General features: G+C 40.4%; 2 protein-coding genes across 2 annotated transcripts in view; one reads left to right on the forward strand and one right to left on the reverse strand.

Moving 5' to 3' along the window:
• Positions 1 to 1,868, reverse strand: part of MRPL13 (mitochondrial ribosomal protein L13) — a 53,385-nt gene extending 51,517 nt beyond the window's left edge. The window contains exons 1-2 of the mRNA XM_034763536.1: positions 1,729 to 1,868; positions 409 to 532 (exon numbers count right to left, since the gene is read on the reverse strand). Of these exons, the coding sequence (XP_034619427.1) occupies positions 409 to 532; positions 1,729 to 1,755 (151 nt within the window). The 5' untranslated portion in view covers positions 1,756 to 1,868. The remainder of the gene's footprint in view (positions 1 to 408; positions 533 to 1,728) is intronic.
• The window catches only part of MTBP (MDM2 binding protein), a 62,126-nt gene continuing 43,707 nt past the window's right edge, over positions 1,823 to 20,241 (forward strand). Inside the window, exons 1-9 of the mRNA XM_034763535.1 lie at positions 1,823 to 1,977; positions 4,946 to 5,026; positions 8,504 to 8,577; positions 8,675 to 8,826; positions 13,599 to 13,657; positions 14,701 to 14,845; positions 16,335 to 16,452; positions 17,185 to 17,319; positions 18,194 to 18,288. Coding sequence (XP_034619426.1) covers positions 1,902 to 1,977; positions 4,946 to 5,026; positions 8,504 to 8,577; positions 8,675 to 8,826; positions 13,599 to 13,657; positions 14,701 to 14,845; positions 16,335 to 16,452; positions 17,185 to 17,319; positions 18,194 to 18,288 — 935 coding nt within the window. The 5' untranslated portion in view covers positions 1,823 to 1,901. The remainder of the gene's footprint in view (positions 1,978 to 4,945; positions 5,027 to 8,503; positions 8,578 to 8,674; positions 8,827 to 13,598; positions 13,658 to 14,700; positions 14,846 to 16,334; positions 16,453 to 17,184; positions 17,320 to 18,193; positions 18,289 to 20,241) is intronic.

Consider the following 20,241-nt stretch of genomic DNA (forward strand, 5'->3'; position numbering starts at 1 on the left):
ACTTGCATCTGAAGAAGTGAGGTTCTTACCCACGAAAGCTTATGCTCCCAGTACTTCTGATAGTCTCAAAGGTGCCACAGGACCCTCTGTTGCTTTACCCAGAGAAGCTTAAACATAGGCCAGGGACTATGTGTTTATACAACATCTAGAAAAATGAGACCCATAAGTGCTACTGCAACATAATTGTTCAGTATTAAATAATACACAGCCTACTTTTATATGAAAGAATAGTTCAGTGACACAAAACCTCAGGGAAATAAAAATGAAGGTGGGGACAAAATGGTGAGTCAAAGTTTGTAAAGAATACAGAAAAAACAAACTTAAAAAAATATGATGAACGAAATTTAAAGGAAAGGAAACATACAAGTGAGGGAAATCAAGCTTGCCTCAGTTTACTACAATACTTACTTAGCGCATGATACATAGGTTTATGCTTCCCCTGAAGTCTGATTACACTCACGGCTGCAAGTTTTCCGGGTGGTTGCATCTTCCCATCTATGAGATACCAGGCTCTGGCAAAAGTAGCCCATTGCTAAAGGAGATTGACAAAGTTGTAGTTAATGTAGTAAAATAAATACACTCAGCCTAAATAACTCCACAATACCACAATCATGTTAGGTATTTACAAGAAAATACATTAGGTATTTTAGAGATTAACTATCATGATTTTAACCAATATATAAATTATATTTTAGGAAAAAAAACTTTAATCACTTTTTCTAAATCCCGTACAAACATTAATGTTCAATTATATTTCCTTAAGATTTTAAGAAAGGGTGGGGGAAACTGTAAAGTGCTGTATAAATTATCTTCAATCGTGATAATGCTATGAGGAAATAACTAGAGGTCTTTTCCACTTTCTGGTATTGTTTTCAAAATCTAGCTGTCCTTTTATAAATTATTGCTAACTAACAAGATAAGAAGAGTTATAGGCCATTGTAATTCTGACTGCTTTATTTTCATCGGGGGGGGACACATTTCTAAATGGAAGAATTACAGCTCTGACCCTGCAAGCGCTTCATTAGTGAAGCACAGGATTAGCAGGAATAGTACTGTTGACTTCCATAGGTAACACCCTAAACCTGCAAACATTTACACACTTATTTAACTTTACTTAATCCTGCAGCCACTTAGGCACCATCTACTACAAACATTTATGCAGAAGCTTAATTTTACTACTGCCCCAAGAGAGGTGCCGATCGTTGGCAGAATCCCGGCCTATGCGTTTGCAAGATTAAAGCCTATGTTTGTTCCTTCCTTTCTGTACCTGCCATGTTACTTGCTGCCCCACCTGGGCACGATGAGCTCTACTCGTCTCTCCAGGGAGGGTAAATACAGCCACGCGTGGAAGCTTTACCCGCAGGGAAAACGGCTAGGGAAATGCGGCCCTTCCTTTCCGTTCTCTGCAGCCGCCTGCCTGCCACTCTCCACAGGGAGAAGGGGGCAAACTCCTCCCCGGGAAGCGGGGCACTTACACCAGGAAACGCCCCGGCCTGGAGGACGCAGCCGGCTCTCGCACCGTAGGCCAGGGACAACACATCTCCAGGGGAGAGGGCCCCAGACCCCGCTGTGGAGAGGGGGCGCCAGGCCGAGGACACACAGCCAGTGAGGGGTAGAGCCCGCCCGCGCCCCCCGAGAGAGGAGCCGCCTCGGCGGCCTGCCCGTGGGGCTCCCGCGTCCCCTCAGCCGGCGAGGAGCTCTGCCCGGGGGCGCGGAGGGGCCACTCACCTGGGCCGCTTTGGTGTAGCTGGCCATGGCGGACTGGCGGCGCGCCGGGAGAGCGGGTTCCCTGCCGGACTCGGTCCCGGCTCCCGGCGGCAGGAAGCGGAAGCGGGGGCGGTGGAGGCGGGAGAAACCGGCGGCTGCTGAGCATCCCCGGGAGGAGGCGCCCGGCCGCGGCCATGGACCGGTACCTGCTGTTCGTGAGCTGGGAGGAGCGGAGAGCCCCGCGGCCCGGCGGCGCTGAGCGCGTAGCAGGTGCGGGCGAGCGGGGATCGGGGGTGGCCGGAGAGCCCTGGGGCGAGGAGCTCGCGTACCGCGGGGTCATGCGCCGCCCGGAGCGGCTCCTCCAGACACAGCCCGAGCGGCGTCTCTCGCCGAGGGGCCCCGAGTGGGTGAGCCGGCTGGGGGCCGCAGGAGTGGGGGGAGATCTGGGTACAACCAGCTGTAATTGTGGCGGGTGCCTAGGACCCCAGGCTCTGTGCTGGGTGACGCGTCCCTGAGAGGGGCCGTGTTAGTCTGTATCCGCAAAAAGAACAGGAGTACTTGTGGCACCTTAGAGACTAACAAATTTATTTGAGCATAAGCTTTCGTGGACTACAGCCCACTTCTTCTGATGCATAGAATGGAACATATATTGAGGAGATATATATACACACACATACAGAGTGTGAGAACAGGTGGGAGTTGTCTTACCAACTCTGAGAGACAACGCCCATCTGTTCATGCTCTCTGTACATATATATCTCCTCAATATATGTTCCATTCTATGCATCCGAAGAAGTGGGATGTAGCTCACGAAAGCTTATGCTCAAATAAATTTGTTAGTCTCTAAGGTGCCACATCTACTTCCAGTGTTGTTCGCAGTTCACTGTGGTGGGCAAGACTTGTAGTTGTGGATCTAGAGTTTTGTGTGTTTTCCCTGCAGTGCACATTGTGGTGGGACTAGTCCCAGGTTTCAGGCCGGCTGAGCGGAGCAGTGGGCCCACAAGTGCATTCTCCACGCTGCCTTACGCTCCAGGCCACTCAGGGAGCTCTGAACAGATTGGTTTGAGCCATCATCATTCCTTCCTCACTCTGCTATCTGCCAGGAGAGGTTAGGAACAATCCCAGCGTGCAGCCGGCCGGCAAGGGAGAGGAGAATGTTTCGTAGAGGATAAAAGAGACCTGCAAAATTGTGGTGTGAGATGTTTACATCGTGTGGTCATGTTTGCAGTGCACCATCACACCAGTGTATAGGGACACAGTTGTGATGGTGATATGCCACACCACATCTCAGAAGATGGCCCTTTATTACTTTTAAAAGAACGACAAGTACTTGTGGCACCTTAGAGACTAACAAATTTATCTGAGCATAAGCTTGCATGGGCTAAAACCCACTTCATCAGATGCATACAGTGGAAAATACAGCAGGAAGATATATATACACAGAGGACATGAAAAAATGGGTGTTGCCATACCAACTATAGCAAGAGTAATCAGTTAGGGTGGGCTATTATCAGCAGGAAAAAAAATCTTTTGTAGTGATAATCAGGATGGCCCATTTCCAACAGTTGACAAGAAGGTGTGAGTAACAGTAGGGGGGAAAATTAGCATGGGGAAATAGGTTTTACTTTGTGTAATGACCCATCCACTCCCAGTCTTTATTCAAGCCTAATTTAATGGTGTCCAGTTTGTAAATTAATTCCAATTCTGCAGTTTCTCGTTGGAGTCTGTTTTTGAAAGTTTTTTGTTGGATTATTGTGACTTGGAGGTCTGTAATTGAGTGACCAGGGAGGTTGAAGTGTTCTCCGACTGGTTTTTGAATGTTATAATTCTTGACATCTGATTTGTGTCCATTTATTCTTTTGCATAGAGACTGTCCGTTTTGGCTAATGTACATGGCAGAGGGGTATTGCTGGCACATGATGGCATATATCACATTGGTAGATGTGCAGGTGAACAAGCCTCTGATAGTGTCCACTATCCACTATAGTGTCCATTTTTTTTCATGTCCTCTGTGTATATATATCTTCCTACTGTATTTTCTACTGCATGCATCCGAATAAATTTGTTAGTCTCTAAGGTGCCATGACTACTCCTCGTTTTTTGCTGATACAGACTAACATGGCTACCACTCTGAAACCTTTATTACTTTGTAGCTTTTTGTGGTTTTGTTTTTTCATTTGTAGATTAATTCATAGATTCTAAGGCCAGAAGGGAGCATTGTAATCATCTAGTCCAGGGCTGGGCAAACTTTTTGGGCCACATTGGGGTTCCGAAACTGTGTGGAGGGCTGCGTAGGGAAGGCTGTACCTCCCCAAATAGCTTGGTCCCCGCTCCCTATATGCCCCCTCCCACTTCCTGTCCCCTGACTGCCCCCCTCAGAACCCTTGACCCATCCGACCCCCCTTGCTCCTTGTCCCCTGACCGCCCCCTCCTGGGACCCTCCACTCCTAACCGCCGCCCCCCCTGGGAGCCCCTCCCATCCAAACCCCCGGCCCTGACCACCACCCCCCTCCCGAATCTCCGCCCCATCCAACTGCTCCCTGTCCCCTGACTGCCCCCCTGGACTCTCTGCCCCTTATCCACCCCCAGCTTCCCGCCCCCTTACCATGCCACTCAGAGCAGCAGGACTGACAGCCGCACTGCCCGGCTGGAGCCAGCCACGCCGCTGCACTGCCTGGCAGGAGCTCACAGCCCCGCCGCCCAGAGCGCTGGCTACGTGAGGCTGCGGGGGAAAGGAGACAGCATGGGAGGGGTTGGGGGCTAGCCTCCCCAGCTGGAGCTCAAGAGTCAGGCAGGATGATCCCGCGGGCCACATCATAGATTGCCCACCTCTGATCTAGTCTGACCTCCTGTATAACACAGTCCATAGAACTTCTCCAAAATAATTTTTAGAGCAGATCTTTTAGAAAAACATCCAGTCTTGATTTAAAAATTGTCAGTAAGGGAGAATCCACCCAGACTCTGGGTAAATTGTGGCAAATAGAACTTTCTTATAGGTAGGGAAGTGCAAGCTCCTGTGATATTGCTCTTGTGAGTTCTCTTCCTGGCTGGATGTGTCACAACATCTGTCAGGCCTCAAAACAGGCTCTTCTTTGCATATCCTTTACAGGCACCCTCTGCTAAACAGACACTTGAGACTAACTGGATCTGCTGGCCTAACTAGCAAGTTTTCTGGCATTTGCAAGAAAGGAAGGAATTGTTTTTGTGTTTTCTATTAATAGAAACATGTTTTTTGCAGGTATAACTGCTGCAAATGTTTATAACTTTCTGAAAGAAAATTGTAGAACCTTTATAAATGAGGATGTAAGCACGTTCCCAGGTAAATATAGTGGCAAATAGCAATATAAGGCAAATGTAATTGTGGTTATTGTTGTTTAACCAGGGCTTGAAAAATCATGTGCCCAGGGCAAATAGGAAAGTTTGATGAATGAATGTCATCGCTCTCTGCAGAATCTGTGCTTTCATTTTTTAAAAAATCCACAATTAAAGCCATTATATATGTGAAGAAAATCTTCCAAATGTGAAACAAGTATAACCAATGCAGATTTAGCCAGAAAAAGCTCCTGACAGCCACAAGGTCTGCTATAGCTTGTGGCTTTCCCAAGCGACAACAGGTGTTTTCATTGCTCTTCAGAACAGGGCAGTAGTGAAACTGTCAAAAATTGAGTCACTTTCAATTTGCTGTTGCTTGGGAAACTGGTGAAGTCTTCCCTCGACTCCCCTTGTGCAGGAAGTAGCCAGGTGATTGGGGGTAATGTAAAATAGTAGACCCCTCCACCAATCTTTGCAGCCAGGAGGAGGAATTGTTTCAGGTATGAGGTGGAACAGCACGAATGCTTTTTCTCTCTTCTAGCAGTTGATTTAGGGGATTTCATGTGTTTTAGAAACCTGTGGGCAGGAAGCTGGAATGAAAGATAGGACCTTTAAACAATGTGCTGGGATAGCTCTCTGTCAGGAACCCCAGCATTTTTCCCGCCTTGCCCAGCAGCTTAGTGGAGGGAAGGGGGAGGGGGCTGCTTCAAATTTGAGCATTGCCAAGACAATCACATTTCCTTCTCCTACCTTTTTTCCATATTTTTCTCTGGCTAATAGGCTTAGTTCTCTAGATATTAAGTGTTTGTAGAATTTCCAACCCTTATGGATGAGTGTGGGCAGGAGAAAGAGAGTGGAAGGACTGATGGGATAAGTTGAAAAGGAGAAGTAAGGTACGTAGTGAGATTTTTGTAGTGAGACACTATGTAGGGAAAATGAGAGAGACAGACACAAAAAGTGGGTGGATGGAGAAAAGAGGAAATGGATACAGAGGACAACTCAAGAAAAGATCATGATTTATCATAGGAAAGAAAGAAGAAAGCAACTGGAGTGAAGTTAGGAAGGGAAAGAGGGGATAACACATGCAAGAGAGATGTAGTAAGTTCCAAAGAGCTTGTCAAACTGTCTAGCTGTCAATATTTTTGCTAAATAGTATTCAAGCAAATTCCAGTGAAACATGTTGAATAATATAGTCAGATTATTTTTCTGCTTTTTCAGTAAAACCTAGCAGTAAGTTGCATCATAAAGTATTAAATAGAACATTGACAATATTATAATTAAATACAGTACACACTATGTGTTTTATTCCTTCATTTGTAAAGGTAAGTCTTGTCTGTGTGTGAAACAGTACTTTCTTGGAAGTCAGAGACTGTGGAATCAACTTCCACATGAAATAAGGACCATTGCAAACCTCACACCTTCTGCTTTAAGGCAAGGCTCATCTCTTTGATTTTGTTGTCTTTAACATAAATACATACACGTACACTTAAAAAATAGCAAGCCCTACCACAACAAGGCATTCCACTAAACACGCTTTTCCCACAGGGAAATGATAGAGAAGAAACAAAATGTGACAGATTTTATTCACATTTCTTAATCTACTACTGGAAGATGCTCGAATACTATATTGATGAGCGAGTTATAAGAATCTATATAGAATCCAAGGTATGTGGTTTTGGGTAGTAGGCAATGTGGTCTCTCAGGTATTTTTTATTTTGACTCATAAGTGTCAGGTAAAAAATGGTTGTCCAAAAACTATATTAATCTACAGGGTTGTGGCTTGTTCCCAGCAGCCAGGGTGCTGTGGTTTAGTGGCAGTAAAGTCAAATAGCAAGAATAGCAGACTGAGTTTTCTCCAGGTTTGCCACTCACTCATGGCAACACCTTGTTCAGGTCAGACCCATTGTACCTTAGCTAAGGACTGACCCTCTGAGGTGATGAGCTCCTTATCTCCCATGATCGGGCCCTTCATTATTATACTTGTGGTCTCAGGTTTATTATTATAAATAATATTCTCTGTGCTGTAGTTCATTTTAATGGATGTAATACCTGTAAAGCTTGCAGAGATATTCAGACCCTCTAGTAATGAACGTTTGTAAAGTGCTTTGAAATCCTCTGACGAACATATACAAATTTCTAAAGTGCCTGTTCTGGTATTTTTTGATAATACCTGAAATTCACTATTTAGTTTCAGAGTATTATATTACTGATTTACTTAATCAATAATCAACCTATTAATCTCTGATAGCTGTTGTATTTATGTGTGACTTACATAGCACAATTGTGACCTTACTGAGTACCATGGCTATAGCTTTATGTGTAGGTCAGGAATGACTGGATTTCAAAACAACTAAACAAAGTAATTTGTGAATTTTCAGGCAAAAAAGTGAATTAATTACTTTACAAAATATAATTAACTGATCTGGATATGCTCTGTTTGTTTATGGCCAGCCCATTACCTCCAGTGGGCAGCTGATTATGAGGAGGGACCCAGCTTTTAAGTTAAGCAGTTTGAGAGAGTTATCAAACCACTGAGCTGGCAATGTTTACAGCTTTAGGGAAGTCACTGCAATGCACTGTATTGCTGATTTAGAGAAAACATTAATCTCTCATTCTATCAACCATCTGAGCAGGCTGATGAGTGTTGTGATTCAGCTGAGGTATGTGCATAAATTGTGGGAGGGAATAATTGTGAAGAATCAAACCTGAGAAATTTTCTTACGTTATCCTTGGTACAGTTAGAGGCTCACAAATGACTTAATGCCTGTGGCTTTAGTTGTGATGCTAAAAGAAAACTAATGCTTAAGCAACAGTGGCATATTAAAATGTACATGTTAAGCATGTTTTGCTACAAAACTAAGATGCAAATATGACATTCCAATGCTGGTAACTTTTACCATCTGCAGATTCACCACCATTCAGTTTAGTCTGGCATGATTTGCAATTTTTATGCATGCCTTACCTATGCTACAATACAGCCATATCGGGGGAACTGATTACAAGGCAGTTGCCCTTGTTATTACTGGTAATTGGTTTCAACCAGTCTGAAATGGAATCAATTTGTAGTGCAGACTGGACCTTCAACATAGCTGTAGGCTAAAGCCCCAGTATTCTGCACATATACTACAAATTAGGACAATGTTTGTTAGCTTATTGGGGGTAACCATGTTATAATCAGGTTACCTGATATGGTTGTATTTGTAACATAGACAGATCCTCAGATGACCAAAATAGAACCTGCAGTGATAGAGGGCAAATTATAGCCAAAAGAAAGCATCTTCATTTAAAAAAAAAAAAAGCTATATTTGCCTGAAAAGTTATATACGATTGGGTTACTTACTTTACTGCTTGAGTTAGCAATTTAAGGTCACAAGTAAAAAATCTTAATTCAGAATCTTTGTAAGAAGGAAATGAAATTGAAATAGGAAGAATGGACTGTGTGGATTGCTTCTGATGTTTAAAAAAATGTTTTATTCCTCTTTAGCATGTTCTGTGGCTGGCGTTCCAGGTATGAGGAAATGGTATTTTGCAAATCAAGTTATATATGATTTCTATCAGGTAAGAAGAAAAACAGTTCTGTAACTCTTCTGCTGACTGCAAATTTTGATTAACATAAATCAGCACTTTGACTAATAAATTCCTTTTGGTTTATTAGTTTTGTAGTTCTGACTGGGAGGAGATCAACTTTGACCTGAAGAAAGATGAAAATGAAAACTCTCTCCAAACCAGTATAGAAGAATGCCTGGGTGCTATTCAGACTTTTGAGGAGGAAGATAGCAGCAGCAGAGAGTCACTGTCACTGATTGAGTATGCTTATTACATTTTTATTGAAACATGTAGTGATACAGAACAAGGGAACCAAGAGAACTAATTAGTTCTTTTGATGATAGTTTGTGTCCATTTTAATTAATCAGTAACCCCCCCAAAACCTTTAAATCCAAAATTCAGTGTGGTTTTACATGACTCTTTACTTTAAAATATCTTAGTTATTTTGTTATTCCATAAAAGTTAAGAGTCATGTAAAGCCACACTGAATTTTTTATTTAAAGGTTTTTCATTAGTTCTAACTGCTGATGTAATTAAGATGCCAAGACAGGCATGAAACATGTCCCCTTTTTGTTCTACATCAAGATGTTTGAACCCGTCAGTTAAATATAAATATAAGGGATTGATTTTTGTTCTGTGCTTTATAAGAACTTTGACATAATTTCAAAGTATCACAAAGATGTTTATTTATGCTTGCTAATCTATCATTTTACTTCAAGCTGTTCAGTGACTAGAATACCTAATACTCTGCCCGTCTTGAATGATGTTTGTATGCACAGTTAAAATTTATATTATATTCTTATATTTTATTTCCTTGAAAGGGTCCATTGTAGTGACATGCTCCAGGATTTTCAAAGGAGCCTGAGGCAGTTGGGTGCTCAAAACTCAGTGAAATGAGTGTCTAATATAGCTGGTCAAAAAAAATTTAGAAACGTTTTCCACTGGAGAATGCAGATTGGTCAGAATCAAAACCATTTCATGGGAATGTGCTGATTTTGACAATTTTGTTTGTTTTGACTTTATTGTTTTGATTAATTTTGGTTTTTATAATAATTATAACATATTACATTTAATACTAGATATTGGTTTGATGTTATTGAATCATTTTGTTGATTCCAAATTGAAATTTTTGGAAATTTTGTTCCAAGGGAAATTTTGAATTTTGTCTTTTTGTTCCAATTCTGAACAAAAACAAATATTGAAATGTCAGAATTTCTGACAGAACAGAAATTCCTGCTTCCAGTTAGTGCTCATGTCTAACTATCTTAGGTCCCTTTGATAATCCCAGGTGTAGCATATAAACTGTTAGAATTCTGTTCAGTCTTTATCTTAAAATGATAGAGTGAAAAGAGGTTAAAGTAAGTTTATGGAGAGAAAGGAGAGCAAACAAATAAGTAAAACAAGTTTAAATGCATGTTGAAAACTGAAAAACCTATAAGAACAGCCATACTGGGTCAGACCAAAGGTCCATCTAGTCCAGCATCCTGTCTTCTGATAGTGGCCAATGTCAGGTGCCCCAGAGGGAATGAACAGAACAGAATCATCAAGTGATCCATCCCCTGTCGCCCATTCCCAGCTTCTGGCAAACAGAGGCTAGGGACACCATCCCTGCCTATCCTGGCTAATAGCGATTGATGGACCTATCCTCCATGAATTTATCTAGTTCTTTTTTGAACCCGGTTATAGTCTTGGCCTTCACAACATCCTCTGGATAGGAGTTCCACAGGTTGACTGTGCGTTGTGTGAAAAAAGTACTTCCTTTTGCTTGTTTTAAACCTGCTGCCTAGTAATTTCATTTGGTGACCCCTAGCTCTTGTGTTATGAGAAGGAGTAAATAACACTTCCTTATTTACTTTCTCCACATCAGTCCCAGTCTTATTAATCTCTTCTCAAACGGCAGCAGTTCCAGACCCCTTATCATTTTTGTTGCCCTTTTCTGAACCTTTTCCAATTCCAATATATTTTTTTGAGATGGGGTGACCACATTTGCATTCAGTATTCAAGATGTGGGCGTACCATGGATTTATACAGAGGCAATATGATATTTTCTGTCTTATGATCTATCCCTTTCTTAATGATTCTTAACATTCTGTTCACTTTTTTGACTGCCACAGCTCATTGAGTGGATGTTTTCAGAGAACTATCCACAATGACTGCAAGATCTTTCTTGAATGGTATCAGCTAATTTAGATTGCATCATTTTATATGTATAGTTGGGATTATGTTTTCCAATGTGCATTACTTTGCATTTATCAACATTAAATTTCATATGCCATTTTGTTGCCCAGTCACCCAGTTTTGAGAGGTCCTTTTGTAGCTCTTCGCTGTCTGCCTGGGACTTAACTATCTTGAGTAGTTTTGTATCATCTGCAAATTTTGTCACCTCACTGTTTACCCCTTTTCACAGGTCGTTTATGAATATGTTAAATAGGACTGGGCCCAGTACAGACTCCTGGAGGACACCACTATTTACTTCTCTCCATTCTGCAAACTGACCATTTATTCCTGCCTTTTGTTTCCTATCTTTTAACCAGTTACCAATCCATGAGACAACCTTCCCTCTTATCACATGACAGGTTACTTTGCTTAAGAGCCTTTGGTGAGGGACCTTGTCAAAGGCTTTCTGAAAATCTAAGTACACTATATCCACTGGATCCCCCTTGTCCACATGCTTGTTGACCTCCTCAAAGAATTCTAGTAGACTGGTGAGGCATGATTTCCCTTTACAAAAACCACGTTGACTATTCCCCAACAACTTATGTTCATCTATGTATCTGACAATTTTGTTTTTTTACTGTAGTTTCAACCAGTTTGCCTGGTAATGAAGTCAGACTTACTGGCCTGTAATTTCTGGGGTCACCTCTGGAGCCCTCTTTAAAAAGTGGTGTCACATTAGCTATCTTCCAGTCATTTGGTACAGACCCTGATTTAAGTGATAGGTCACAGACTACAGTTAGTTGTCCTGCAATTTCACATTTGAGTTCCTTCAGAACTCTTGGGTGAATACCATCAGGTCCTGGTGACTTATTACTGTTTAGTTTATTAATTTGTTCCAAAACCTCCTCTAATGACACCTCAATCTGGGACAGTTCCTCAAATTTGTCACCTAAAAAGAGTGGCTCAGGTTTGGGAATCTCCATGTCTCGTGGGGAGCCAAGCAGGATCTCTTCCATGACAACAAGGGTTACACCGTTCCCCTCACAACATCTTAGTGGAGATACAAAAGAGAAGGAGATGGTTAATCCAACAATAATAACTAGGGCCCTACCAAATTCACGGTATATTTGGGTCAATTTCACGGTCATAGGATTTTAAAAATTGTAAAATTTCATGATTTCAGCTATTTAAATCTGAAATTTCATGGTGTTGTAATTGTAGGGGTCCTGATCCAAAACAGAGTTGTCGGGGGGTCGTGGTACTGCTACCCTTACTTCTGCATTGCTGCTTGTGGTAGTGCTGCCTTCAGAGCTGGACAGGTGGAGTGAGGTTGCTGCTGTCTGGGAGCCCAGTTTTGAAGGCAGAGCTGCCGCCAGCAGTAGCGCAGAAGTGGTATGGTACTGTCACCCTTACTTCTGCGCTGCTGCCAGCAGAGCTGGGTCCTCAGTCAGCAGCCGCCACTCTCTGGCCACCCAGCTCTGAAGGAAGCAGTTCAGAAGTAAGGGTGGCATGGTATGGTATTGCCTCCATTATTTCTGGGCTGCTGCTGGCAGGGCGCTGCCTTTAGAGCTGGGCATCTGGCCAACAGCTGCTGCTCTCCGGCTGCCCAGCTCTGAAGGCAGCACAGAAGTAAGTGTGGCAATACTGCGACCCCCACCCCCCAAAATAACCTTGTGACCCCACTGGAACTCCTTTTTGGGTCAGGACCCCCAATTTGAGAAACGCTGGTCTCCCCCGTGAAATCTGGTCTTTTCTGTATTTTTACCCTATCCTATACAGATTTCACGGTCCATGACGCATTTTTCATGGCCATGAGTTTGGTAGGGCCCTAATAATAACTAAAAATCCAAAGAGCAAAACAGCTATTTAACAAAATATGAACTCATGAAAGTAATCACAAGAAAAACAGTAATAGGAACACAAGCTTCTTGCCTCCTCTAGGATAATCCCTCCAAACAGAGATGCTCACTCTTGCAAAAATCAGGACGGTTGGTCTAAAGTTGATTAATTGTAACACAACATTTGCTCAGGCGACTTGAATTCAGAGAAGAGCTTATGAAAAAATTCCCAAACACTTCTATTCTAAAGAACAAATAACAAATCTTGATAGTGAGGAAATGGCAGTATAGAGCCCAGGTTGTAAACATATAGAGTAGTTGGTGTTCTAGAGATATTAGGGTTTTTTTTTAACCTTAGAGGGAATCAGTTGATTACACTTTTCTTCTGGCTGTTTGAAATCTTAGATACTTAAATTCCTAGAGTTTTTAAGTTTAAAATCTAGGCTTTTATGTAGTAGGTATAAATGGTGTATGTTCTTATGCTGTCCCTTTTACCAAGATAAGGCACGCCTTGCATGTTTCTTCTGGAAAATAAGATTATACATGTAAATATAGTAGATGCTATTGTAATAGATAAATGTGCTGAGAATGAAACTACTCGTATTAAATGTAAGTAGTAAAATACATAGAATGGATAGTTATCCATTACTGTTAATATGTTGATAGCTATAGTACTACACAGCAGAAGATTGTAAAGAGCTGTAAATGAAGCTGAAGATTTTACCTTTGGTTACTCGCTTTGAGAGGCATCATAGACTAGTGGACAGATCACAGAGCTGGGAGCCAGATATTCTTGAATTCTAAACTCAGTTCTACCACTGACTCTGTGGCCTTAGGTTAAGTGATTTCTCCATCTGCCTTTGTTTCCCTGCAAGTAAAATGGAAATGTCAGTGATTCCTTGCCGGGTTTATATGGTTGCTTAGTGCTTTGAAGATGTAGTGTACTTTCATAAAATGCTAAATATCATTACTGGTAATTTAGTTCTGGATAATTTTGTATATAAACTTTTTCAATCTGGTAACCCTCTTTAATTTCAGTGTCTATGAAGAATCTGCAGAGAGTCTACATCAGTTATCGGACAAGCTCCCTGCTCCTGGTAACTTCACAGGCTTGTGTTTATCTTGAAGGTCCCTGTTCTGAGGAGCTTGCAGTCTAAGGACAGACAGTTAGAAGTTAAGGGAAGGGGAGCAACAACTCAGGAATTTTGAAATGTCAGCTAGTTTCAGTCTAGGTGGCATTGCAGAAGTGGGTACTTGAGTGACTTAAACATGGACAGGGTATTTGCTTTGTGAATAAGCTCAGAGAGGCTGGACCATGCATGTGGTGTAGAAGAAGTGATGGAGGTAACTGACTGTGAGAAAGCAGATGGAGTTGAGAACATTGACAGAGAGGGGGTGGAGGGTAGGTAACATGAAACCCACTGTGCAAGTGTGAGTAGGGAGGGGGTATTATAGAGAGTTTTGAAGCTTAAATTTGATTCACTAGCTGATGGGTGGTTTGGGATGTCAGTGGAGAGATCCAAAGGAGAGTGATGTTCAGATTGACAGTGATGTTCAGATTGACAGTCAAGGAAAATGACTGGACTGAAGTGAGCAATGTGTGTTTTTTGGGAGGCAAGAGTAGAAGATGTTGCAGTGGTTAAAGCAGAATATAGAGGGCCTGAATGGTGGATTTCACTGTGGGGGATGGAAAGAAAATACACACCTTGGAGATGTTGAGGAGGCTGAAACAAGACACGTCTGGTTGCGTGGGGCAAGGAGAAGGAGTCAAAACTAACCTGTATATCATTGACTCGAGTCACAGGGCTGGAGTTGTTGATGGTGATAGAGAAGGGAGGGAAGTAGAGAACATTTGGGAGAGAAGATAATGCATTTTGGTTTTTCTGTGGCGCATAAGCTGATGACGACATCCAAGAGGGGATGCTAAAGAGACAGGCTGAAATTCCAATAGCAGTGTTTCAAATCTTGTTCCTACATTTCTTGATTCTGCCCCTTTAACATACCCGATCACAATCAACAGTAAAGCATATTTTCTTAGAATGTTTTATAAATTTGGCTTACTCTTTAAAGTGAGATGAATGCTTGGCTCTACAATGTCATAGTATCACATTAATTTACATCATATGTGTTTTATTTACAGGAAGAGCCATGGTTGATGTAATACTACAGTCTGCTGAAAGAGATGCCCCCAAGTTAAAAGACTGCTTACCTGCTATTGGTGCCCTGAAACATCTGAGAGAATGGCATTCTGCAAAAATCACTATAGCAACAAATGACAATAAAGGGTAAGATTTTTTTTTTTTAATTGTTCAAGCAGTTGCATTATTTGTTTTGCATCAACATATACTACTGTTTTTAAATAAAGCTCATGAAATGTCTTAGTTCTTGACAGGTATTCTTTAGGAAAGTATGGATTTCTCTCTTAGAGAAGAGGAGGAGCTATCCAGACAATTCTATTGTTGTAAATACATGCTTTCAAAAAAGGGGCCGACAGAAATACAGCATTTAAAATGCCTCTAATTTCTAGGGCACAGTATATAAATATATTTGATCTCATTTTACTTAACTTTGCCTCATATATCTAGTTTTCCCTGATATTCTGGCTTCATTTTACATAACATTGTATAAAGTTAATATATTAGAACACACCATTATTATTGATTAACTTTGAATCTGGGTTTGTATTTTTTATAAAATGGGTATCAAGATGCTGTTTTTGTCTTTTGAAGTAAAGACTATTGACTTGAATATTTTTAATTACACACAAGTTTGCTGATTGCTTATTACCCTCTCACCTAGTCAGCTCAGTGTAAAATATAGAATGACTTTGGATATGTTTTATTTTTAACCACAAGTCATTCAGCTGTTTTTTTCCCCATGAAAAGAATTGGGAACTAGAGTAGGGGTGCCTAAGCTTTGTGTCCAATAAGTAGGCTGTCCTCCATTGTCTTGCTGTCATTTGCCTTAACCATGTGCTTTCTTTCAAATCCAAGCCTGGAATTTGGGACAGAGGGTTAATCCCATAATATGTTACAGTGCTCGAGACCTGGTCAACAAAATTGTGATAAAACAAGGAAACTAAATGCGTAGTCCTGAAATAAACGCCTATAGCTAGAGAAAATATTTACTTGTCATAAGACACCTGCTAATACCCACAGAGGGAGATGAAAAACTATTATGATCAATTTATCATGATGGAAAATTCCTTCCTGATTTCAAGTATGGCAATCAACACTTCCCTGTGCAACCTGCTTCGGATCAAGTAGGCTTAGCTCCATGCTGTGCTGCATATCCCTTATGCATAATGAGGCAACCTAGTCCTGCTTTTACAAGATGTAAACCCACAAACAATGAACAAGGGTAGGGAGATCCTCTAGTTGGCAAGAGAAGCCAATGTCTTCCCTTTCTATCCATGCCTCCTTATTCCCCTTAGTACACAGAGATGGCCAATAGTAGGACGTGCAGACCACAAGACTGTTAATTACAAGCCGACTCATTTTGCCAAGCCAGCCATTGCTCGATACATGTCAATGCACCCTACTGTCATCTTTGTGGAGCATGGAAACACCTTCCCTTGCAGAAGGGGGAGCCAGCATTTCTGTAAGAATTTGTACTTTTCAGAGTACAAAGTTATACATATTTGTCTGCGTTTACATATTTTCAGAAGTCTGTTTAGTGCTAAGATTTAGTAGATACATTGGATTAAACCACATAGCATGTTAATCTGTAAAACTAGGTGAAATGAGATTCGTTATTTTTTCTTTACATTTACAGTAGCTGGCAAAAAATTGCAGACTACCTATCAGCAGATGTTGTGGCTTCAGATAATCTAATAAATATTATTGATTCAAAAGAGCTGTGGAGAGGAGAGATTCAGATATGGGAAAGAAAGGTAAATTAATTTTTTTCTAGTTTTGGTTAACTTTGTTTAGGTTCACTGTGTACACATGGTACATGAAATTGTTATGGGATACGTACTGTATTATAAATGCTTAAACTTCATGCTGTCATCTGAATTTTTTAACAATCTAATTATATAGGAACAAGTTTTAATAATTAACACACTTTTTTTCTAAACAGAGACAGTACAGGCTGATTTCCCCCCGCCCCTAACTGTGGAGTTTCATGGTTTAGGGGCCTAACTTTTTACCCTCTTTACCTTGGGGGTGTGTGTGTGTGTGTTTAAGCCAAATCTTTTGTTGTTCATGACCAACCATTATCCTCTTTTTCTGTGCTATTTTGTAGTACTCAGATGAAAACCCACATCTAGCACTTGTGCAAAAACAGCAACCATTCAACTGTAGAAGACCCTGCTTTTGTTTGCAATGTCTTAATCTTGAGTACATTATCTGGTTACCCAACCCTAATATTATTCCTACTTAGTTGTTTGTTGAAATCTGTTGGGCCGTATCCTTTTAAAGTAATTGTATATCTAATTGACTGAAGAAAAATGGGTTTATTAAAATAATGCTTTGCTTTATGTAAACGTTATTTCATTCTTCATCTGCCAGTTGCACCAAATGCTTGATATGCAAGAACATGAGAATTTTTCTAACCTAATTCATCTCATTAACATCAGGCTTTATATCTGCCTTTTTTTTAATATTCTGTCTATTTTCTTTAGTTTGGATTTGAAGTTAGGTTTCCAAAATTTTGTATAAAGAGTGTCTCGGCCAAGCCATTCAGCACATCGCATTTAAATACTTGCTTCGCTGCCAAGAAAACAGCACAGTCAAAGACTACTAATATTTTGCCAGAGGTAAGGCCTGTGTTTGATCTTTCTTTGAACTACAATAGTTCACTTTTTTTACTTTCCTGAGAAAATTTAATAATGAGGGAAGTGGTAGTCAGGATTCAAAAACAAATATAAAAGTACTGACTCTGTAACGTACAGCTCTTACGGCCTATCTTGTTCATATTTTATCTGGATAGTATCAGTGATATTTGATCTAATTACATGTCTAAAATGTGATACTACGTTCTCAAAGTAGAAATGAAAAATGGTTCTGATTTCTTAGCTTTAAAAAAATGTAATGTTAAATACTGCTGTAGCATGTTGAAGCATATATTCATTTATTTAGTACAAATACACTTTATTATTAAACACTTTTTTTCTGAAAATTGCTTGTACCATTTTTACCCAGTGGAAATTGGTCATCTTTTAAAGTTTAAAAATCAAAATCCATAGTTATTGGTGGAAAATACTTAATATAAAAACCCCTTTAATGTAACTATATATATGAATGTTAATAGTTTTTTACAGTTAAAGCTTCTAATATATTTTGTCATTAATTGTACGGTCTTGAATGATTTTTATTTGTAGTATCTGAGGGAAGATGGGGTCAGAAGCATCCCTGCACATATTATTTCATATGCATATGTGTATTCTAAGGAATCTATTGGAAGAATCGTTTTAGGCACCTTCCATAAGTTTGCCCTTTTAAGATGTTTAATTATATTTTAATTTGACTATATTGCAAAACCTTCCTCTCTTTCTCACTCCCATTTCCCTGCTTCAAATGTGTTCCTAAATAAGGACCCAGTACAGCAAAACACTTAAAGCAAGTGATTGTCCCATTGAAATAATATCCAAAATATAAAAGTTACAAATTCTGAATTTAATTTCTTTTCAGGTTTTTCATTATTATGGTCCTGTGTTAGAATTCATGCGGCTGGTGGTGCTCTCAGATCTGCCATCCTATTTTGTATCCGGTCTTGAATTTGAGCTGTATCCTTTTGTTTCAAAGCTCATCATCTCCCCCCCCGGCCTCCTCCCAGTGTTTGCAAATGGGTGGAAGAGAACGGGGGCTGTGGTGGGTTACCTTAATTTGCTAAACTTATGATGTATATTTAGTTATGTCAAAGGTGCCTAGATTATATAGACAGGCACCTTTTTAGCGCTTCTGTAAAACTAACTAAATAAAATAAAGATGCATATTAATATTATTAAACTATTTTTCTGATTATACCACCAATTACATCAAGTACTGCCTAGTATATAGGCTGATGTGAGACTATGGTAATGTTTATCTTTCTGTAGCATAGTGACACTTCTCTTGTTATAGAAATCTGTGATTTAAAAAAAAAAAAAACTTTTAAAATATATCTCTGGGTGCATGAAGGTTTTAACATATTTGCAATTTCCTGAGAATGTTTAATAAGATCTAATTATGAATAGGTGATATTAGAACTGGAATGTCTAATGAAAATTTTTCCCCATCTGGAGGATTTCAGATAAAATAAACTATATTCAAGTGATTCAGAGTTAAAATTGAAGCTAAAGCAGATGCAGAATATCTTCATATTTGAAACGCTTTCCTTAAAGACAAAATTTTCATCTAATTTAACACATTTTTTTGCAAGCAGCATAAAATGTATATAAACTTTTCCTGATCAAGTGTATATTTTAGAGCATGAGTTTGAACTACTTATTGAACCTTGCAGCCCCCATGGTGTGCACCTAATGTTTGTAATTCAATAACTAGGAGGAGGAAAGGAATCTTAAATACTAAATGCATTCTCATGTGCTAACAAGAATTTTGTTTAAGGAGATCATGGACTAAATTTACTGTAGTTATAAAGAGAGGGCTTAAAATAACACCAGCGTAGTCAGAGATTAAATGTATACATCTTTGGAAGTGTTTTACTTATTATTAAGACACTATTGATGCAATATATTTAATGCAATGACTAGATGAGGCATGTAAACCAATATATTCTCCATCTTATGCTGCACAGTATTTAAATTCACCTTGTACTGGCAGCTGGTCATTTAAGGGGAGACCCTTCAGGGTAGAAGAGCTTCTTATCGTGCTTCGTTTTATTTTCGCAATTGTCAAACCACATATTGTCCAGTGTCTCTATTCAGCAATTAAATTTAAGAAAGATCACTTTAAAAGAAAATGCTCTGGTGTTAAATTTAATATACTGAATTCCTCTTATCTTTAATTCTAAATCTGGACCGTTTTTCTTAAACCATCTTTTAAAAATAAGCACGTTTCTTGGCTGGTTGCAAGAGGGACTTCCCTACACTTATTAGAGTTATATGGCCAATCAGGAAAAAAAAGGCACTGATGTATGAATGTAGTTCCCCCATCAGCAAGACTTGAATAGTGCTAATTAGTCTGAGCACTTGTGACAATTTTTTTAAACTTAGTTCTCCAAAGCTTGGTAATTCTCTGTCTAATATTCTCTCAGGAAGTTTTAATACTCAGTCCATTAAAGTACTTCTCAATGCATTTACTGATCATACCAGTCTATTAAAGTAGTCCCACATCCATTTAGATCAGTGGTTCTCAAACTAGGGTCGCCGCTTGTTCAGGGAAAGCCCTTGGCGGGCCGGGCCAGTTTGTTTACCTGCCGCGTCCGCAGGTTCGGCCGATCGCGGCTCCCACTGGCCACGGTTCGCTGCTCCAGGCCAATGGGGGCTGCAGGAAGCAGCGCGGGCTGAGGGATGTGCTGGCAGCCCTTCCTGCAGCCCCCATTGACCTGGAGCGGCAAACCGCTGCCAGTGGGAGCCGTGATCGGCCGAACCTGCGGACGCGGCAGGTAAACAAACCGGTCCGGCCCGCCAGGGGTTTTCCCTGAAGAAGCAGCAACCCTCATTTGAGAACCACTGATTTAGACTGTACTATATATAAAAAAAGAGTGTGAGATTCCTCCCATTCCCAAGCTTTTCAGA

The sequence above is a fragment of the Trachemys scripta genome, chromosome 2 (genome assembly GCF_013100865.1).
Source record: "Trachemys scripta elegans isolate TJP31775 chromosome 2, CAS_Tse_1.0, whole genome shotgun sequence".
Classification (NCBI taxonomy): domain Eukaryota; kingdom Metazoa; phylum Chordata; order Testudines; family Emydidae; genus Trachemys; species Trachemys scripta.